Source organism: Ambystoma mexicanum, chromosome 7q (genome assembly GCF_040938575.1).
Source record: "Ambystoma mexicanum isolate Mex_15411 chromosome 7q, UKY_AmexF1_1, whole genome shotgun sequence".
Classification (NCBI taxonomy): domain Eukaryota; kingdom Metazoa; phylum Chordata; class Amphibia; order Caudata; family Ambystomatidae; genus Ambystoma; species Ambystoma mexicanum.
Window position 1 is genome coordinate 119,659,815 of NC_090941.1, and position 21,868 is coordinate 119,681,682.

A 21,868-nucleotide genomic window follows, 5' to 3' on the forward strand; every position below is an offset into this window, starting at 1 on the left:
GTAACCAGGGACAAACACACATTATACATGCAAAATCATGGGGAAATGCTGCAGAATCTATCGGTCATATTCCAACTATGGGCTAACCTCCCTATTTCCCTGTACGGCCGAGTGGCCCTTCTTAAAATGGTAGTCCACCCTAAGCTACTGTATTACTTTAGCAATATCCCGATTTGGCCCAGAAAGGCCTTCTTTGCAAAACTGCAGTCACTTGCCACCTCCTTTGTGTGGGGTGGAAAAACAGCTACGTTAAGCTGGGCCAAAATGGTGGAACCGTTTATGTGGCAGCATCACTGCCCCCGACTTTGAGTTCTACTACTTAGCATCTCAGGCACAATATGCAAAACATTGGTTCGACCCGGATGACACAGTCACACACACTCCCTTAGAGAAATATGCTGCCTCCCCCATCGAAATACGATCAATCATCTTCGGAACAAAATACAAAGACACTTGTGCATTTGACCAGGTAAGCGCCATCACACAAGCATCGTCCAAGATATACAAGAGGATTGGACTAGAGACCCCATACGACCCAGACATCCCCCTGTGGAACTTCCCCAATATTGCGCCTACATTTGACAGGGCATTACAGGAGTCATGGGACCCAAATAAACTCTTCAAAATGCGCAATATGTTCCCAGGTGGTACATACTGTGAACTTGGGGACTTTGTTGAGACGGTGGGAGATGGGCAACTCAAACATTTTCAATTTCACCAAATGAGGGCCGCATTTGCTGCTAGATGGCCATCATTCCCCTTGGAGCCCCCAACCCACGAATGTATAAGTGCCATGACGTCCACAGGTGGACATAGGAGGGGGATCTTTATGCTATATTCCTTGATCGAAGGTGCAATCACATTCCACTTCACGCAACACCATCAAAGAGGTTTGGGAACGGGACCTGAGCATTGAAATAAATGAAACTCTATGACTCTGATGCTGCCAACTCACTAGAGCAGTGTTCATGAACTCGGGGCTACCAATGATTCAATTCAAGATATTGAATCAACTCCACTATACCCAGGCTAAGCTAACTAAATTCGCGGATGGCTGCACGGGGAAATGGCTAAAGTGCGATGCACCAAATGCAGACGCATACCACATATAATGGGCCTGCCCCTTGGTGATGGAATTTTGGGGGGGAAGTTGTAGAACTCCTAGAGGAAATAACAATCACTGCATCACTGTCGCCATTAAAATATTTGTTCGGGGATATTGGTGAGGTGGCAGAAACCATAAGGGGACTAAAATCTCATGTTTTGTTTAAAAAAAGATGCATCTTGAAATGCTGGAAATTCGCAGGGAGACCTAGTCGAGCTGACTTTCATAAAGATCTGCCAATGGTGAACGAAAATAAGGAACAGGTTGTATTGACTGTCCCTTCAACCTGCCGTCCCAAGGACATTTGGACCCCATTCCGGCTATACCTGTGTAATTTACTACCTGATGACGTCACTACACCCCCAATATCACCATAACCTACTTTGTATACTGTTGCATATGCAAATGTGGGTCATAACTGTATCTGATGTGCTTGTGTAATGTCTATGCCATTGTTCCGCTCCAGTGCAGCTCTCTATGAAAAATAAAAGTTTAAAAAAAATAATTCAAAGAGTGTTGCACTATTGTGGAAGCTAATGGGCATGCTGCCTTAACTGCACTTTTTCAATGGCAGACATTCTAATGCCACCCTCAACGTGGAGGGTGGACTATGTTTGGTAAATAAACCTAAAGGTTTATGCACCATGTGTGCAGGTGGTCATAAAAGCAGGTCTGTGGTTTTTTCCTCCGGAATTGGGGCTGGCATAAGCATCTATGAACACCATCTGTATCTGGGTAACTGCAACAGTAGTTGCCTGGATTTCTTTTTCACATACTTAGATTTGAGACCTGATGAGTACTTTTCTTTTGCAACTTGTGGTTTCCTCATTGTTTCCTGTAAATTACTAAGGATCTGCATTTGGTGACCCCGACGTGATCCCCAGTACCCTCCCCAACCCCAGAATAGCCGTGGCCCATGCCGCATGCCCCAGCTGCGGTGCCCCACCGGCAGGTAGAGGCTTGTGCGCACATCTGAAGAAAAGGCAAGCAGATGCCATGATCCCTAAAGATATGCCCAATTTCTGAAGGGGGGGCACCAGGCTGGGCCGATGTGGCGAATGAAGGGGGCGCAGTGTTGGGAGGCCTCTGAGATCACATAGTAAGTATAACGCATGTGTTGGAGGAAATATTGTTTTTCTTTCTCTCAATGTTCTGTACTGGTGTCTCCCTCTCTCTCTCTCTAGGGAGCATGCGTATGGATGGAAATATTGTGAGGGAGCTCCCCTTAAATGGGAAAAGACAACCTTGGGATTTAAGTGATAGTTGTGCACACAAAGGGTGTTGGGAGTCAGATCTTTGAGGCAATTGAGTAAACTAAGGTTATTTTGTGGCAGTAGGATGTTACTAGAAGCGTGAGGAAATTGGGTTTTGTGAGTATTGGATATAAGAACTCTAGTTTTTGTTTTAAAAATGGGGACGTCATTGAAGCACATGTGTAAAGTGCTCCCACTGTACAAGGAAAAAAATTTAAAGTATCACCCAGAGTGGGAGTGGGGAGCAGTGGCCAAAATGTTTACACCATTGCCTGTAGAAGGCACGTATGATAAAGGGATATTACAGCAAGTGCATACATACTTGTGGTCGACTTATAAAGGGAAACAACTGAAAATCAGCAAAGTATTTTAGGTTTGTGCAAAATGTTATTTGAAGACGCTAAGCCCCCTGTTGAAAACACCCCCCCCCAGCAGGAGGGATCACCCAGTGCCCCACCACCCCCATCTGGGTCATATCCCCTGCGACCTGCCGTAGGGTACACCAACCCCAAGTCCTCTCCCCCGGCTGAGGGAGGAAAGACAGCGAATGGGAAGGTGGTGAGAGCAGCCAGGGATGCAATAATTGCAGAGATTCAAAGTAAGGCTTGCCGATAGCTATAGAAGACAGTGCAGAAAGAGGAAAAGGAACTATCATGAGTAGTGCAGTCTCAGAGTCCCCCACACGCATGAGAGGAGGGGCAGTGTCCGCCTGGTATGTGCTGATCAGTGAATGTCAAAATGTTTGGCGACCCCCCCCAATTCAGACTCTCAAGGACATCGATAGTATATGCGGGACAAGTGAGGGGTTGCAGGATGCGGATGAACGCAGAGAGATGTTATGGGGAGTGAAGAGTGCAACAAAACAGGGTGGGAATCTGAGGAGGAGGAGGTAGTGCCATACAGTCGAAGGCTTAGACCACTGCCGAGTCGAATTGCCCTAGCTAAAACAAGGAAGCGGGTGTAGGTCGCCCAACCGAAGTCAAAGGGAACACAATTGCCACTGCTTCAGAAGGGATTGGCGGGACCGCAGTACATACCATGGCTGCACATGCATCGGCAGAACTTACTGAACTCACTGCAGAAGCGGTCAAGAGGAATGACTCCACCGCCCCCCCGAGAAACACTGCGGTTATCCCTTTGCTGTGCGGGGACATGCAAAGCATGTTTGCCTCACTGTTAGGGAATAACATTGAATGACACCACACAAGATGGTGCCCCATTAAATAACTATAGGGTGCCCATGTGGAAACTTAAGGGATGTGTACCCTGATCGACCTGACACACATTCCATCATGGACCGCACAATGAAGTGAGACGAGGACCCCACAGCATTCATACAGCAGATACTGGAAACGTGGAGACAGGGGAAGGATGGGATAAGAATGTTATTCTTTTTTTATCACTTGCTATGCAGGGGGCTCTCTGCAGATCTGCAAGCAGATTTAAACAAGATTGTTGGGCTGGAAGCAGACGGATTGCCAGAAATACAGGCACACACAGTACATTATTGCAGACAGAAACAAGAGAAGCAAAAGGACAAGGGGGATAGCAAACAGAGGGTGGCGGCAAAGTTGGTAAAGAAAAACTAGCAAAGATGAGTGTGGAAGGTGTGGCAATAACCAGCGTTGGGGGGACAACCTGAGCAGAGCCCTGCGTAGGACTTGGGGCAGCCAGAGCAGGGCTCTTCACAAGGATGTGTAGAGGGACCTAGAGATGTGAGAAGGGAAGACAGGAGGTTTTCAGAGAGGAAAAGGTTGTTTCCAGAGGGGCCAGATTTGGAGGTGGGTTTGGGGGTACAAGGCCTTGGATGGACCAGCAGTGTTGGTCCTGCAGGAAAATTGGTCATTTTGCACGTGAATGTAGAAGTAGACCAGCGATGCCCTATAACTACAATGTCCCAGCCTATTGCCCAACTTTCCAGCAGCAGAACTACTACAGCTTCAATACAAAGCACAGCAGCAGTTCACCCCCACAGGCCATAGGTGCTGCTGCTTATGCCCCAGGCCCAGCGCAACAGCAAGTACAAACCCCAAAGGCAAATTACACCCAGACACCTGCAAAGCCATGGGACAAGCACGCCCTAACTCAGTGCACAGTAAAGCACTACACAGGGGTGAGCGTATTAAGGGGGAAGCCCTTTCCTGCTCCCAGGGTCGAGCACATTTCCCCAATAGAACAATCCACAGAGAGCTTCAGTGTGCCCAGTACTGTCGGTAACAACTGACCCAGATAGGGAACCCTGGGTGGGAGTTAAGATGGGGGTCAAACATCTTTTTTGGTTGACAGGGGAGCAACCAGATCTGCATCACAGTGGGCTTGTTTCCCATGCCAGACAAAATAATGATCACACAGGGATTTTCTGGGGCAGTTGTTTTGGTTCCCTTCACTAAAGAAGTATCCATCACCGTGGGTATGCAGAAGCTATCAGCACCCTTACTGCATTTATGAGACTCCCCAGCTAATCTCCTGGGTAGAGACCTAATGAGCAAGTTGAACATGACCATTTCATTTTCAGAGGAAGGCATAGTATGCTTAAGGTCCGGCATGTACCCCACTACAGCAGCTATAGTAATACAAGCACTCTGTGCCTACAGCGGATCGCGAGGTGTGACGCTTCACCTAGATGTGTTCCTCTATGGGGTAATTGTCATGCTAGCATGGGTACTTGGGATTAAGGATGAGATTTTAAGAGGTTTTCTTTCGACCAGCTGCCCATCAGGTTTGGGCACTAAGCACTATTGTTAAAATATATTTCCAAGCATTAATCACTAAAGAAGACATGGTTATTATGTCCGGTATGGACAAGGAAGTCATAGAATGGCGCATGATTTTGGCCATTGACCCAACACAGCCATTGAGGGACGTGTCTGATGAATGGCTATTCGAAGACACTGAAGACGAGGGGGAAATGATATTTGAATTTTCCAAACCCTGGTAGTTAGTAGTGCTGCAAACCGTGCTCCTCCCCAATACCACACTTATCTTGGAATGGGTGTCCTGAGAGTTGTGGACCACTGGCCCACATGATATAGGGCTGCTCAAAAGCATAGGAGCAGTTTGCATTAAATTGAAACCAGTTGCAGTTTTTCCCAAATTGAAACAGTATTCCATGTCAAAGGCATTTCCTCCACCCTAGTGGCACCATGGGAGCAGGGTATAACACAGTCATCAGAATTCCCCATGCAACACAGCTATCCTGTGAAAAAAGTAAAAGGTTCCTCTTGGGGGATTGTCCAGGACATATGCCCCTTGAACAACATTGTAGAGGCAGAATTCCAAGTTGTCCCCAACCTGGCTACCATCTTATGAAATATACCCACAGACACCTCACTGTAATAGACCTGAAAAATGCATTCTTCTCAATCCCATTACACCCTGACTGGCAGTACCTCACAAAGTTCACTTATCAGGGTTGCAGGTATTAGCACACCCTTGTGCCCCAGTGCTAGTGCGAATTCCACAGCATTTTTAATGGAGTGTTGCAAATGGATCTGGGAAGTTTGACACAAAGCGTAATAATTCAATGGATGACCTAACCTGGTTTACAGTACAACAGAAGAACAATGCGGGGAGGATTCAGTAAAGCTTCTAATATTATTGGTAGAGAAGGGTTATAAGGTGGATAGGAACAAACTGCAGTACTCTCAGCGTGAAGTTGTTTATCTAAGACAGATAATATCAGCAAGATGAAAGATCACACCGAAAAGGGTTACCACAGTACAGAACATGCCACAGCCAGCCACGGGTAATCAGATGCCACAGTTTCTGGGTTTGTGTAACTTTTGTCGAGCATGGTTACTAGACTATTCAACAAATACCAAATCCCCACTGCAAGGGCTAAAAGAAGCGCAGAGAGCTAGATGGCCTCTGGCCTGGACGGACCAGATGCTCGAGACATTTCAGCTTAAAAAGGTGACCAGTAGTGCCCCTGTTTTAGTAACACCAGTTTATAAAAAGCAATGTTTCTATTCTTCTACTCCGGTGGTCAAGTGATGTTGGCTGTCCTCAAGACATAAGCCTATGGCTTATTACAGTGGGCTCCTAGACTCAAAGATGCAGGGACCCTTTCAGTGCGAAAAGGCTCTGGCAGCAGCAGCGTTCACGATACAAAAATCATTCACTATTAAAATGGTTTGCCCAGTAACTATGTAGAGCATGCAGTTTTTGCAATACTAGAGAAACCAAAGAGCACACTCACCACCCAGCGGGGATCGGGACATGAGGTCATCCTACCAAATTCCTCCATTCACATTGTAAGGTGTCACATTGTCAACACAGCGACATTCGTTGCAGAGCCATTAAAAAGGCAAACAATCTGGTGCACGATTGCACTAACTACGAAGACTGCACTGATGAACTAGGTCACGGAAAGGAAGATGCACCAGGGGAAGGGAAGGTGGTTTTCGTTGACGGTTCCTCAACCATTAACCAGAATGATGGTGCCAGGAGAACAGGGTCAGCAGTAGTGGGTATCGTGCAAGGGCAGTACATGGTGTTGGCTTGAGTGCCCCTACCTCCAAGTTATTCTGTGTAAGCAGCGGAACTTGTGGCCCCAACAAGAGCATGCAAATTATCCCAAGGATTTCCCACCCCCATTTACGCTAACTCAACTTAAGTCACATCCACGGTACACTCAGGACCATCAAGATAGTACCAGAGGGAGTTAAAAAATAAAATAAAAATCAGACGGTACAACATTCACTGCTAATGTCTAGGCTTATAGATACATTATTCTTCCCCACAGCAGAAGCAGTGGTGAAATGTGCAGCTCACATGAACACAGGCCCCATTTCCCATGCCTATAGCGTGGCAGACTCTGCTGTCAAGGAAGCAGCATACCTACATATTCCAGACGACACAGAATACCCAGTCCTTGAATTATCCCTACAGAACGTGAAAAACACCACATTTAACAATTCTTGTTAGTAGCTAAGCTCATCGAGTTTCAAGCGCAAGCACCTGAAGAAGAAAAAGAATTGTGTGTAAAAAGAGGGTGTTCCCTTTCTCCTACAGATCTCATATAGCGTCAAAATAATACAGGGGCACCAGAAAAAAACTTCTACCCCAGAGCATGCGCTGTCCTGACTCCGCCCTCTGGTGCCACACCTCAGTCCCCATTGATGTGTCGACAATAGATTTAACATTGCCTAATGACACCAGTATTATTAGGGGGGAGGTTGATGGGACGTATGGAGGAAAGGGGACTAAGGACTAAGAGTATGTTAGTGACTACGGTGAGTAACTTATAATTACTCTTACGTCCCGTCCCCTTTCCTCCATACTGCATGGGCGATTACATCTGAACATAACCTCAGGGTGGAGAGGAGACCCTCCTTAAGCAAAGAGGTTCCTGAGAACCGCCTGTCCGAAAGCCGCATCCGATCTAGAGCTGGCATCCAAACAGAAATGCTTGCAGAAAGCCGAGGGAGTGGCCCAAGTGGCCGCCCCACTTATGACTTGCCCTTGCAGTATGAAGGAAAGGGGACGGGACGTAAGAGTATGGTTTATTCCAAATCTCCAAGAGATACTTAACGATTTTATAGAAAACTGCACTGTCAACAGTACACCATGGGCGCGCACTTAAGACACTCATTTCAACACTGCGTCCCCCATGTGGACTTTTTGGACACCTCCACGTTTACTACATCGACATGGTTAACAGGTGCAGAACTATTGTTACCTTATCTTGTGGTTTGTCCTTTTTCACAATGGATTGGCCTGGCCCCTGTGTCAACCCTGATGCCAAATGCTTGGCCAGATTTCTGGTGTACAAAGTGTTTCCCCGATGGTGCATATGTGACATCATCGGATCTGACGATGGGACACACTTCTGCAACATGTTCACAGAAATAGCATCTCTGCTGTGAATTAATCGCAAATTATATTAAGCCACCCCAAGTCAACTGGGTTGCAGAGAGGTTGAACAGCCTTTTGAAGAAAATGCTAGTCAAACTGTGTGCTACATTAAAAAACTCCTGGTTGCACCGTTTAACCCTTGCCCTTTTTGCGCTGTGAAACAGTTCAGGGTCAGATCATCACCTTTTTCCACACAAGACAGTGACAGGCAAGAGGCTGCACACTCCTTTCACACCTGCATGCACAGCCTCCGATGCACACAAATCTGCACATGTTTTGGGCAAAGAATTTCAGGGATATCTTCGGGAACTTAACCAATTTGTCAGGTTTCGATCTCGCCAGGTTAGACCACAGCATCATGGGCTCGCACCACCCTACCAGGCGCCTCATCACAGCAGCAACAAGCCTCATCACAAAATCAGCTTCTTCCCGGCGACAATGTTTTCGTTCGCAACTTTGTGAGAAAGTGGAACGAGCCACGCTTTGAGGGACACTTCGAGATAATATACGAGATTATATATGCCACCGCAGTCAAGGTACAAGTCCGGCACCCATGGATATAGCTACACGACATCTGGAGGTACACAAGCTTGCTGACAAACACCTCCCCCACAAAGCAGCAGGAGTAGGGGGAAATGGACAGAAGGGGAGTATCAGCTTTTTCTACCTCTATGAACATAATACAGCCATTTGGGCATAAGGCCAGAGGTTCATCTCGGGGGCAAGAAGATCAAAATGTAATGAACAGAATTATGCCTTGCATTGTTTTGCTCTTTTGTCTCCTATCTCCATCTCTTTCCTTCTTCATGGTTGAGGTCATAAATGGCAATAACATTGCAGATGTACCAGCAAATCTTAGTGTCTCTATGATTAGAGTATCAATGGATATCACGAACCTAAATGTTTTACTAGATAGATCTAGTGATGTGCATCACCAGGCAGATGACAATTTGTGGTACAGGCATACGAAAGTGGTTGGAAGGGAGACATTGAGCAAGCCCCGTTTTGTTTGCTCATTGATCCACCATGCAACAGCCACGCCCAGACTGTTTATATCAAGAGAGATAACACTAATGGATATACAATGGCTAGTGTACCTAGCTTTATGCAAGGTGCGAGGAATGGTCCAGGGACACTCAAACTTACAGTGGGTTGGAGCTGACACTTCTACATATTAGGACACCTATGTGAAAATAAAGGTCTTGACCGAGGATGTGGCAACAAGTAAACTGATACTAAAGTTTCCAGAAAGTGGGGGAGCACACTTTGAGGTGACAGGAGATAAAGAATGAGGTCATTTTTACAGCACCACCCACTGTCCAGTGTTCTAATAGTGTAGGGAGGGCCAAGCTGCAGTGTGATAGGCCTACGCTGCAAATGGAAATATTGTTTAAAAAATATATATATAAATGGGTATAAGGCCTGATTGGGTGTAGAGCTGGAGGAATTGCGGGACTGTCTAAAGAGAGAGTATCAAAAATTAATGCAAGTTTTTGTATTTGGAATAAGCATGTAAGAAGCTGGACATGGCTTGACCGATACAAACCCACTAAATGAATAGCACGTTTTTGATTCTGCCTATGTTTCAGAGGCAGTGACAATACATTTTTGGGGAACAATAAGAACTGTGGCAAGACTATCTCGATTCTTGTAACATCAAGATTTGAAAATCATATTGTACGTTGTACATGTTGACCGTGCGCTCGTGTAGTTCTTGAAAACTAAATTTTCCAACAACCTAGATGCAATTTAGATACTTCAGTGGTGCATCAGTGCCGGCGCATAAGCAGAGGTCGGTTTCCACTGGTTCGGGATGGGCAGCAGTGGTCTGCGCCTTACTCTCTGCCTTCTACTAGCCACTTGTGCCCCTTCTTGTATTCGATTATGCCTGATTCCCCCTCTACCACCCCCCCGCAAGAAGCAGTCGAGTTGCCAACATACTGCATAAATATGAAATCCTAGGCTTGCGTCCTATTAATGACTTTATAGCTGCCATTTACTGCGCAACCATGCAGGGCCGAATGTTTCTACCATAGCTACAAAAATGGCACTTTATTATATGTGCGCACTAAGTCTAAGCATCTGTATTTCATGTAATATTGTGTTCGTGCAGGGTTTCTTAGCACAGCCCACCCCCCCGGTACATTGCAAATGTAGCTATGGGATTTGCGTTACTATAAAGCACCTAGGGGGCTGGGAGAGGTTAATTTCCTTCCCATCACTAATTACTGATACCTGTGCTGGTTGTTGTATTTGGGATGCTGTAAGAAAACAATTGGTAAGATCATGCCAATGATGCCACTCTCACTGCAGCCCATTAAAGATGCACCTCTCTTGGAAGATGTTGAAACACAAGCATGGAGTACTGGTCAACTCAACTCGACAAACCTTGATTGGTAAGGATAGAACTCCCAACTCGACCACCAGGCACACTTTTTGACCATGCGCACGATATTTAGAATTACATAGAGACATGCTTGATTTTTCAGGAGAATGGGGATTGCTTTTTCTTGACATGAAGCCCGGAAGAGTATAATGGGGATCCTAGAAATGTTAGGAAGGTGTGGGTGCCAGTTGATTCTTTTGGCAAGTTAAGAAGTAGGCGTAGAGTAGTTGATAATTCAACTAGAGGAGGGAATGTAGAGATAGGGATGCACTATCAACACACCAGACGCAACAGGAAGTACCGGGTCTGTGAATATTACCCACATGAGGAGCTCTGACAAGCTGATGAACGGTAGGCCATTTTGGTTGTAGTAGGCCCTGCGGGAATTTTCATGATCATTCTTAAACACCATAAAGTATACCATCTGATCACGCTAAGATTATAGGGCTTGCGGTCTGCTGTTTTAGGTTATAGGTTTTACCGTTCACAACACTAGGCCCATCTCGGAATGTTCTGCCATTTACTAAAATCAAATCATAGTCTTGCTCTCTTTCAGAAAAAGCAATGATGCCACAGCTGTGGTGGAGGGTCAGGACATGCACTAACTATTTTTCAAGAATTAGACCCTGACTTTTTCACAAAGCTGTTCCCAGGACATCGAGCCTCATACCAATTAATCGTTTCTGTCCTTGCCACAAAGCAGACAGACAAGAATCGCTGAAGGGCATTTCTTCCAGTGTGAGCAAAGCCAGCATGTAGAAATTATGCTAAAACGTTAGCCCAGGTTGTAGTTTTACTGTGCCCTATCCAGTCTAGGACTGATTAATTCCTCAAGAGCGGGTGCCTTAGCTATGCTCCTCATAAGGCCACCTGCTTCCCAAGAGACAGGAGGTCTTGCCAAAAGACTGTGCCGGAGACAACGATATGTTACACTAAGATAGTTACAAAAGTATGTTACTGTTTGAGGGGCTGCGACCTTGAGAACGTGAGATTCCCAAGACAGAATATCGGTCCCATGCGAGAGAAGGCCACTGTTTCAAATGTGTTGGGGATTGGTTTCACTTTTTCTGCCATTTATACTACTAGGGCGTCTGTAGGGGGATGCCATCACTAGGATTGCACTAACCAATGAAATGCCAGAACATAAATTGTGTTTAGGTACTCATATAGGTGATAGCCAATGGGGATGTGGGAAGTGTAATACACCTGGTATTTTGTACTGTATGTTAATCTTCTTACCTTTGCCTAGCCACCAGACAGCTGGATGACAATCCACAAATCTCAATGGTCCATGTAGGTTGATCACGTGATCCAACTCAATCTCTTGCGGTAGCGCTGTCAAGGCTGCAAAGTCACAAGGAGCTGGTCAGGAAGGTTGCTGTGTGTTCCTTCCAGGGTGTGAGGCTCATGTGCAGACTTCCCCCATGCTGGTATCCCCTGGAAATAGTGATAGGTCAAAATGACCAGAGACTTCCTTTCTGGATACTACAAGCACTCTGGTGGATCAAGTGACCTAGCTCAACGAGTCTGCTGTGGCATATGTTTGAAGGACAAAGGGGATTTGGGGAGGAGATTGGGCAAGTTTCTAGGGATTCCTTCTGGGGGCAACAATCCAGGTGAGGGAAAAAATAGAGGTGAAGGCATTGTGACAAAGTTTTCTCACTAACCTGAGACCAACAGCGGGGTGGTCAAAGGGCTTGGGGGTACCCAAAGGTAATGGATGTTGGACCGAGAGGATGTATACAGGGGATTGCCAGATCTCAATTTCAAGCTAGAGATTAAAATGGCAGGTATTGCGGGCTGTAGAGGGAGAGAGGGAGGGTAGCAGAACAAACGACACATGAAAGAGAAAGTTATTTTAGTATAGTATTTCGTGACATGTGATGTGTTTACAAAAGCCCAATTTATTTTGGGAAAAACACTCCATTACTCTAAGGCAATGAAGCATTTCAAAACCACAACATGTGGGATTATGCTGCCACCAATTGACAGAACTGTAAACTGCTTTATATGGCAGTTTGGCAAAAGTTCTGCAGTTTGCACCAAGCAAGTGGGCATACAGTATACACAGCCAAGCTCCCTCGTCCCTTGAGCAATGGAGCATCCTTGCATGTGACCTGACGGAAAGCCAACCAGGAGGTAGCATGGGTCCGATAACCGAGGGGTGTGTGGGAGGGCTTTCTGAGTAGGATATATATGATAGGTTATTTATAACGTGCTTAATACCCAGAGGTTTCTAAGCGCGGACCCGGGAATCAAACCTGTGGTGCTCCCTGTTGTCTGGCTTCCAAGACGAGCACGTTGCCCCTGAGCTATCCTCCCGAGACGCATTGCAAATGAACGGGAATAACAGAATCCTTATACAGGTTACTTAATCCCACTCTTGAATCGAGGCTCTTTCCCTATGTGTAACAACTGGTAAAAAAAACACCAAGTACATCGACATTATGCAGCATTGAACTCCTAGAACTGGAAATATGATCAGACAGATTGCAATTTATGCCAACTAATCTCAAATAACTTCCATCATGCCAAATTTAGTGTCACTCTTGGAAGGCACATCTAAAGCATTGTGCATGAAATTCAATCTCTAGGGCCCCATGTAACTGCTGCACAGATATTCTGGAATGGTGCAAGCTTGAAAAATGCCACTTAAACTGTTTTAGATTATACAGTTGGCACAGATGTTCTCCAGAAGAGAAACTGTGCTGATGTATAAAAAGAAAGTCTGAAGCATAAGACTTCCAAAAGAAAACAGAAGTGGTTATTGGGTAATGGCAAAACCCCCACCCTGAGTCACCTCCCAGAGAGTGATCAGTGCACAGCCCCTCACAAAACTGTGGTTTGTCCCTGCACACCTTTCTCCTCTCCTCACTTTTAAGGTTCTTTTCATCTGCTTCTCATCCTTAATGCAGTGGGTGGATGGTCGAGGGTTCTCCAAGGCCTGCACGCTTATACATATATGCCCTGCTCTCTGGTAGAAGCAAGGATAAGATGGGTTGGAAAAAACCATCAAAAGCTTCCTACAGGCATCTGGCAATGTTGCTTTGTCTATAATGGTACATTGTCACCACCTCCCTGTCCTGGAGTTCTGTGTCTGCTCTCAACCACCCCATCCTAACCCTTTTCCTCAACTGGTCGCAAAAAAGCTAATGTTGAAAGTTACCACTTCTGCACCACCTGCCTTTTGCCTTTCCACCTGTGCACCCTTTGATGCTTCACCATGTTCTCATGCCTCCAACCATTTCTCTCCCTCTCTCTCCATGGGTAAAGCTTTGGGCTACCCCGCTCGTGGAGGGACGCAGAGGAGAAAATTAGCCATCTCTTTACTTTCACTAAACTCTCCACACCAGTCTCCCTTTCATCATCTTCCTGAGTATAACAACCAACTTCCTTATTGATGTTTTCTCCCCGATTTGCCCTGAATTGGCTATTCCCCTTCACTGAGTGTTCTTCCCTAATTGGACTCGATTTCTATTTCCTCCTTCCTTATAGGTATACCACCCAACCTCCTTTCCTCCTCCACCTTTGAACCTACTTCTTGAGTATTCCCCAAACTCTGTTGTGTTCCCTCTTTACCTCCTCCATCCTTTCTGGCCACCTTCTGATGCCCCCTCCTAATTCTTGCCACCCCCCTCTCCTCATCCCTGGGCCCTCCCCTTTTCTCCTTCACTTATTCCATCTCCTGCTCTGCCTTCTCCAACATGCTGCTTGACTCACTTCCTACCTCTTTACACTCTCCTATGTCAACCTGTCTGCTGGTCCTATAGGCACATAACACATTCCCTAGGGCCATTCTAAGGTCACAATCAAATAGGTGTGTGTGATTATTGTGCTCGTAACAGTATTGGAACAATTGTTGCTATTCATTGAGCTCATACATACACCAAATACTACTACACAGACGATTTTAGGCACAACCCCTCCCCCATCCTGGATAACAAAGGCCTGCTTGCTACAGACCTTGTCCGTGCCGAGAGCACCTGCTCAATTTGTGGGCATGCCCCTGTGCCACAGTCACTGTTTCCACCTCTAAGGTGGGCCACAATGTAAGGCTTTATTATGGTTTAGGGGGCTTCCCGGAATGGAATATTATTCATTCCTCTTTCAGCAGTAAGGTTCTCATGACCTTGCTCAATCTTGTTCTATATACGTTACTTCCCGCCTGGGCAGAGCAAGGCATTAACCTGGTGCCCTTTTTTGATAATTCCTTTGGTAGCATGGCAAGCATTGGGCACTGCTATTGCTCAACATTATGGGTAAGGCAGATATACACAAGAGGATGAAGCTCCCTGCATAACTTTATGTTACATGTAATATAGCAAGAATAACATCAAACATTTTATTTGGAGGCTTGAGGGGGATGTCTGGGTTAACAAGGAGACTGAGCTTTGCAGGTCGGGTAGGTAGAGTTTGGAATTATCAACAGTCTTAAATATTTCTGTGTTGCATAACGCTTTACATAGAAAGAGTTTCTGTACAAGTCTCAAAATGACCTATCCATCCAACTGCACTGTATGGGTTAAGTGAAAGAGATAGACACCCTAAGTGGGGCTTCGGTTCCCCACGTGTCATCAGTAACTATCTAGACTATGGTCAGCTTTGCCAATAAGCAGCATTTCCGCCACTTAGACTCTCTAGAAACAGGAAAATACTCCCAACGCTTAAAAAATACAAGAGTAAAAATACTCCCACCAATACATAGGAAACAATGGACACATGCAATAGGAACCTGTCCCATGCTGCCACCAACAAAGCTTAAGGGATACATTCAGGGCAGTCTACCAGCAAAGCAGTGTAACAGGTAGGAGTTCTAATATTATAACTGCCTCCTTCGAAGAGTATAAAGCCATCTTTAAAGGTGCAGGAAAAGTTAGGTGCACAGCAGTATGGATTGGAAAACTATAACCGTTTAAAGTTACAATATACTTGTAAACCCGAATTACTGGTTTACACCCTAAACCATCATTTTACCCCCAACTTAAAAAAAAAAAACACACAGAGTAATAGTGCAGAAGTAAGGCTCAGACACAACAGTGGCAAGTTTTTGAGCCGAAGCTTTTATTATACGAAAAAGGGTGTGAAAATGCCTCTCTATCACTGAAACCAAGAGGGTTTCCCCTACCTTAAAGGAAATTAAGGAGCTTCTCAGAATGTCCAACACTATAAAGTGCGTCTGTCATGTCTCAAAAAGCCTAACTCTGTCCCCAACACTAATAACTTAAACCAACTGTGCAAGGATGATCTCTTCCCAAAGTAAAGTGTTCTTTGCAGATTCAATCAACAGAAATGTTCTGAGTCTCTGTTGTTCACAAGTGCTACAAATAAAGAAATGTTCACAACTGTAGGACTCCAAGGTTAGGGCCGTAATCCGTTCCCCCTTGATTCCTTCTTGTAGAGTTTCTCTTCTTTTTGGGCCTCTCAGGCATGAGATTTCTTATGCAAATGTCAATAGGCAGTTCACAAGAATATGCTCCTTGTACTTCTCCTGTTATCCCAACAACTTGGCATACTCCTTTTATCCTTCACCTATTTTGGGTGCAGGTCCCAGACTCACTCACAGTGTTCATTCTGGCTTGGTTTACTCCCCTGCCAAGCAACTTTCCTCACATGGACTGCCCCTTTCTTGGGTGAGAGTCCCAGACTCGCAATATGTATAACTGCTTGGTTCACTCTCCTGCCAAGCAGTTATCCTCTCATGAACTTCTCATTTGAGTGCAAGTCCCAGACTCGCAATATTCACTATAGCTTGGTGTACTCTCCTGCCAAGCATTTGTTCTCTCATTGACTGTTCCTCTTTGGGCGCGATACCAAGAATCTTAATATTCGAAACTACTGGGTTTTTGTTTCTCGTATTGGTGCAGGTCCCATACCCTTTTGTTCCAGCTTCCGCCTTCACTCCCTTGCTCCCCTGGACCTCCAGCAGCTCTCTGGTAACCCGCATACCGGGTTGCTTCTTCCTGAAAAGTACCCAATACTCTTGAGCAGTTGCTGCGTCTCTGGAGGCTGCAGTAGCATTCAGGGCTCCATCGCGGTCTACAGAGGCTCTGCGGATGTATGCTTCTCCCCGGCGGTGCATCTTCTCTGATGGATGTTTCGCCTGTGCCCTGGATGCCCAGAGGTTTTTCTCGGCAGCAGCTGAGCCGTCCCTGCTTCCTGGACCATGTTCGGGTTCTCCTCCGTTCGGGATCTCCTCATTCGTGGCTTCCCTCCACTTGGCGGCTGTCTGCTTCGATGCTGCATGGCTCACCGGCTACGTACTTGGAGGATAGTTTTCTGTCTCTATTGCAGCTGTGCTGTGTTTAAACTCTTGAGTTGGAAAATGGAATTGCTTTGGGCTAATCACATTCGGTGAGACGCCAGAACGCTCATTCTGCTTCGCCAGAGTGATCCTTGGACAATAGAATTGGATGCATCAGGCTTTGCATTTCCTAATGTTTGTCTCGTAGAGTAGATTAAGTTTCCCAATACTTGAAACAGGGCTATATGCAGTACATTTTGCATTGTCTGAGGTTTGAATCTTACCAAATGTATTAAGTTTCCCAATACTTGAAGTAGGACCATATGCAGCATACTTTATATTTCCTGATGTTTTAACAATGTCAAGTATATTAGGTTGGCTAAGTTGACAATAGCAGACATTGGCCCTATCAAAAGAAGTGGAAGGAGGATTTAGCACTGGGAAAGGGTTTAGGTGTACTGTGTTCTCCGAGCATGGTTGTCCCCAATCACATAAGGGGTTCCTCCCCCATGTGATCCTCCTTTGGAGCACAACTCACAGGGGGACTATTGCACTGTGAAAGCACTCCTCTGGCCCCATGGGAAAGGTCTCCCTCTAGGGGAGATGCAACAACATCCTCAGATTCGTCACATATCCAAATGTCAAAATCCTATATGAAGTCATGGCTATATGTAGTGTGTGTAAATAATGACCGTGGAAACCGCATTAAATGGATTGCAGCAGATGTGCAGAAAGGGCCTTAGTAAATTGAAACATGTGGATTGAGGCAGGGTGAACATTAAAGAAAGGTATTCAGTAAGGAGGACAAGTACATATACATGCAACAAAGACTAGCCTCACAAAAGTATATAGCTCCCTGAAGTAGGTTCGAGACCAATCACACCTGGAAGCCAAGGCACTATAAGATAATACATATTGAATGTGTACAAGCTGTTGTCCACTTAAAAACAGACATACATCAGATGCTGATCCTCTTGAGCAGACACAAGGCTGTCCAGGTGAACACATTGCATTCAAACTGACTGCCAGTCTTTTACAGTGTCTTCCAAGGCTCCACCCTCTCACCGATCCTTTTAAACCTTTACATGGAGCCTCTGGGCACACTACTCAAACATCCTGCTATAGCCAGCCACCCATACAAGGATAATACTCCGTTGTACATGTGAGTAAAATGCCCAAAGGACCTCAGTCGTCTTCATGATTACCTAGCCATCATCCACTCCTGGATGTCACTGCCTACCTCAAACTTAACCCTTTCAAGAGCAAATTCCTCCTCATCGATACCACTGCTAAACAACAACTTGTCCAACAATGGCTCAATGATATGCACCTAGAAGAATTTGATTTGAAACTTTCAGATTGAGCAAAATCCTTAGGCTGCACCATTGATAGCAGCCTGTCTTTCCAGAACACATAGCCAATAAGGCCCAAAAAGCACTGCTCCAAATCTCCATTCTTGTCAAAATCAAACCCTTCATCCGACCTCGGACCTCCCGACCGTAGCGCAGGCCCTTGTGGTCTTGCACATCGATGGGGGGAAAATGCCTTCCTCATGGGGCTCTGTGCTGCTCACTTGGCTCCCCTAAAAGCAATACACCATGCTGCAGCATGTCTTATTAAGCATGCATGGAAATGTGAAGGAATCCCCCATTCTATGTGAACTTCATTGGCCTCCTCTACAGGCCAGGATACTGTTCAAGACTCACGTACCATCTACAAAACAGTCACCAGTAGCATGCCACCGTACCTGGCGGCTAAACTCTGCATATCTGTGGCAAGGCATCAACCAACTGGCTTAAAGCACCATTTGTTCGTAAAGAGGACCTGCAAACAATCCTTCTCTTCTCATGCACCTACACTGTGGAATTCTATCCCGTTATCGGCTTGGAATGCCCCACAATCCTTCAATTTCACAACTCCCCAAACATGGCTTTTTCAACACCATATGACTAAGGACTAATCCCAATGGACGCACAGATTGCCACTCACAGTCCTGCAGTACTGTTCAAAGAGGATATCCCAAAACGCAGGCTACCCACATTCCCTGTACAGCACGCTGCAGCTCACGAGCTAGGTTGAATGTTTAAATAAAATAAATAAAAATCATATTAGGGATAAAAGCAGAAAGAGAGGCAAGAAGATAAATTATCACACTTGCTACAGTGCTGCCGAAAAGGGGACATTCTGCTACTTGGATACCCGATGCAAGGAATGGGAACATCACAAACTCCACACGACAAGTTGGGCCTTAATCCTGTGATCGATGTGGGACTTAATAGCCAATGGTAAAGGCTCTGCTGCTGTGCCCCGTGGAATTCTAGGAAAACATGTAGAAAACAAAGTTTGATTGCTCAGGAGTACCCTAAATAAGAAACGATGTTAAAGAAAAAAAAATACTGCTATGGCTGTATAGCAGCTCAGGAGGGCTACAAATGTGCTACGCTGACAGCTCCCACCTCATTAACTGTTACCCGGTTAAAGAAAATTAAGATTTAAAATATAAAAAAGAGCTCTCCTCTCTCTGGCACAACAATGCCTGAAATACAAATACCAAGTGCAGCTAAGACTGGGAAATGTGATTAAGCATACTTTCTCGAGTTCATTAAGCAATTCGGATTTCTCTTGGGAAATCATTTTGAATTCAGCCTTTTTGTGGAATCCGACGACTCCCGCTATTAAGTGAAGAGGTGCGGCATGGGCAAAACTCCCACAGAAATATATTTTTCAACTTGAACTGCCAGCAGACCTTCTAAGGAAGGTATTACATGAGATGGTGTAATCTGCACGAACACCCCTTCCATAGCCCACTTTAGCGTCTGAACATTTACATGAATCAATGCATCTGAAAATGGAAATCAAATTTAATAAAAGCAAATCTTTTGAATGTGTGCAGTGCTTGAACCTTATTTGCTGTAGCATTTTTTTTTGTTTAAAGCGGAGCTGTCCCCTAGGAAGAGGAGGGCCACCAAAACTAAAAGAAACGAGGCAAAAAGCATGTAGAGGGCAGAAGGGACAAAAAGCACAGGGATAGCTCCTAAAAAGAAAATTGCAGTAAGATTATGCCATCCCTCAAAACACTTATTGTACACCCTGTACCATTGGCATAATGGTTCTTAAACTGAACAATCCGACTGGTTAAAAACTGGTATATTATTTTGCCAATATTATCTGGCAAATGTGGAGGGTTGATTATGAAGTATATAACTTTGTCTTCAACACGTGAACAAAACGTCGAGCTCAAAGAGGTCTGCTGCAGTGTTGAAGATTATTACTGCAATGACAAGTAACCATGGGTTGTCTATGACTTCAGTAGTGATATTTCTCACCCGCTCTTCCGGAGAAGCATTCCCATCCAGGTTATTGAGTGCATTCTCCACTCTGGCCAGCCTTCCAGATAGCGACAGCAGAAGGTTGACCACCTTGTCCAAGTCCCCGATGAACATTCTGAACTTGTCAAACTCGTTTGGTTTGCAGACCTCTTGCACAATGGCCTCCACCTCCTCCCCCAGGCAATTGTTAGCCTGGAAGTCTTCCAGAAGAGTCTCGCGGGCATCACGCAGTACCTGCAGCTTTTTACTGATGCTGTCAATCAGTTCTTGCTGTAAAGAAAACATATTGACAATTATTTTTTAAAGTATTTACACAGACATGTTCACAACTCTCCAAAAAAACGAATAAGCACATTTCTCCGACATTCAGAGAATACAGCAATACATATGTATAATATACACTTTGCTAGCCTGTCAATAAAGGAATTACTGTTATGGTGAGCATGTAAACCAGATGCATCAATGTTACCATTGGCACTATAGCAGTAACCCTAAATTCACCTCAGGCATTTATACATAGGAAAGATTTGAAAAACAAAACAAATCCCTCACACATGCAAATCCATTGTAAATGCAAGCATCATTTACTTTGGGTTCTTTTCATGACTAACAGATTTTGGATAACAGAGTGAACATGTGTGTGCTCCTATAACATTAACTATCCATGAACTTCTCAATGTATTAATGACAGTCATAACTATTCTCCAGCAGTACTAGATCTCCCAGGGAAAGCTACACAGTTGGAACAGTGCACCAGCAATTGTAGCTTCAATATTCCGGTTGTATATACATCTGTGAGCGGGCTAGGAAGACCCTAATAGCAGCCCAATATTCTATGTTTGATGGTATGGATAGTGGTTGCTGAAGGTACACCTCAGGGCTTCTGCACCCCTTATTTCCACTCAGAGATCCTTTGTTTGTGAGCAGACATAGGTTCAACGGATGCCCCCGCCATCGCAGTCAGCCCAGGAAGGCTAGAAATGGCAGAGTATGTGTGCATAGGTGCCTACTTGCCCACTCCAGAGAGACTGTGTTGGAGCCAACGTGCAAGGCACAGCAGAGGATTTGCAAGCCTTTGCAGATGTAGCAGAGGTCCAAAGCAAAATGATTACATCAGGTTTTCTTTAAATTCATTTAATGTTTTTACAGAGCACTTGTGCAACTTGGCGGTTGCATCAGAGGGGTTAAATTGCAAAGGATAAGAGTGTAAAAAATAGTCATGCTGACTCCAAACAATGGCGGGGTTTGAGGCTTATTCGGCAGAACTCTATAATGTGGGTTGCAGGTGGTCTATTGGCATAGACTGTACATGTTTGTATTTGAAGAGTCAATGCTCTGGGTGGTGTTCAGAGGCCTGCACATTGTCCTGTGTTGGTCGGTAGGCGATTGGTGAATCAAATTACAAAAACTGGGGTAATCAAGTGCTTTATGGGGATTAGGTGAATGATTCCACACTTCAGGTCGAAGTGATGGAAGGTAACAAAAGTAAAGGCGGGTCAGAGCCTAGTCCTACACTAAAGTTTCAACGTCCTAAACAGATTGTGCTTGATGAACCATGATGGATGACCAACTGTAAATCCGGTGGAGTGTACTAGGCCTAATAGAAGAAACTTGTGCTTCACTCTGCTGGCGTTCAGCATTCGGTTTTGTAAATTATTGTGCATTACACATCACTTTGACAGACTTGTCCCAAAGAGA

General features: G+C 45.2%; 1 protein-coding gene across 6 annotated transcripts in view; it reads right to left on the minus strand.

Annotated features, from left to right (window-relative positions):
• Positions 1-21,868, minus strand: part of SHROOM2 (shroom family member 2) — a 982,778-nt gene that overhangs the window by 15,033 nt on the left and 945,877 nt on the right. For all 6 annotated transcript variants that reach the window (XM_069639121.1, XM_069639118.1, XM_069639117.1 and 3 more), the window contains one exon: positions 20,168-20,440. In XM_069639121.1, coding sequence (XP_069495222.1) covers positions 20,168-20,440 — 273 coding nt within the window. The remainder of the gene's footprint in view (positions 1-20,167; positions 20,441-21,868) is intronic.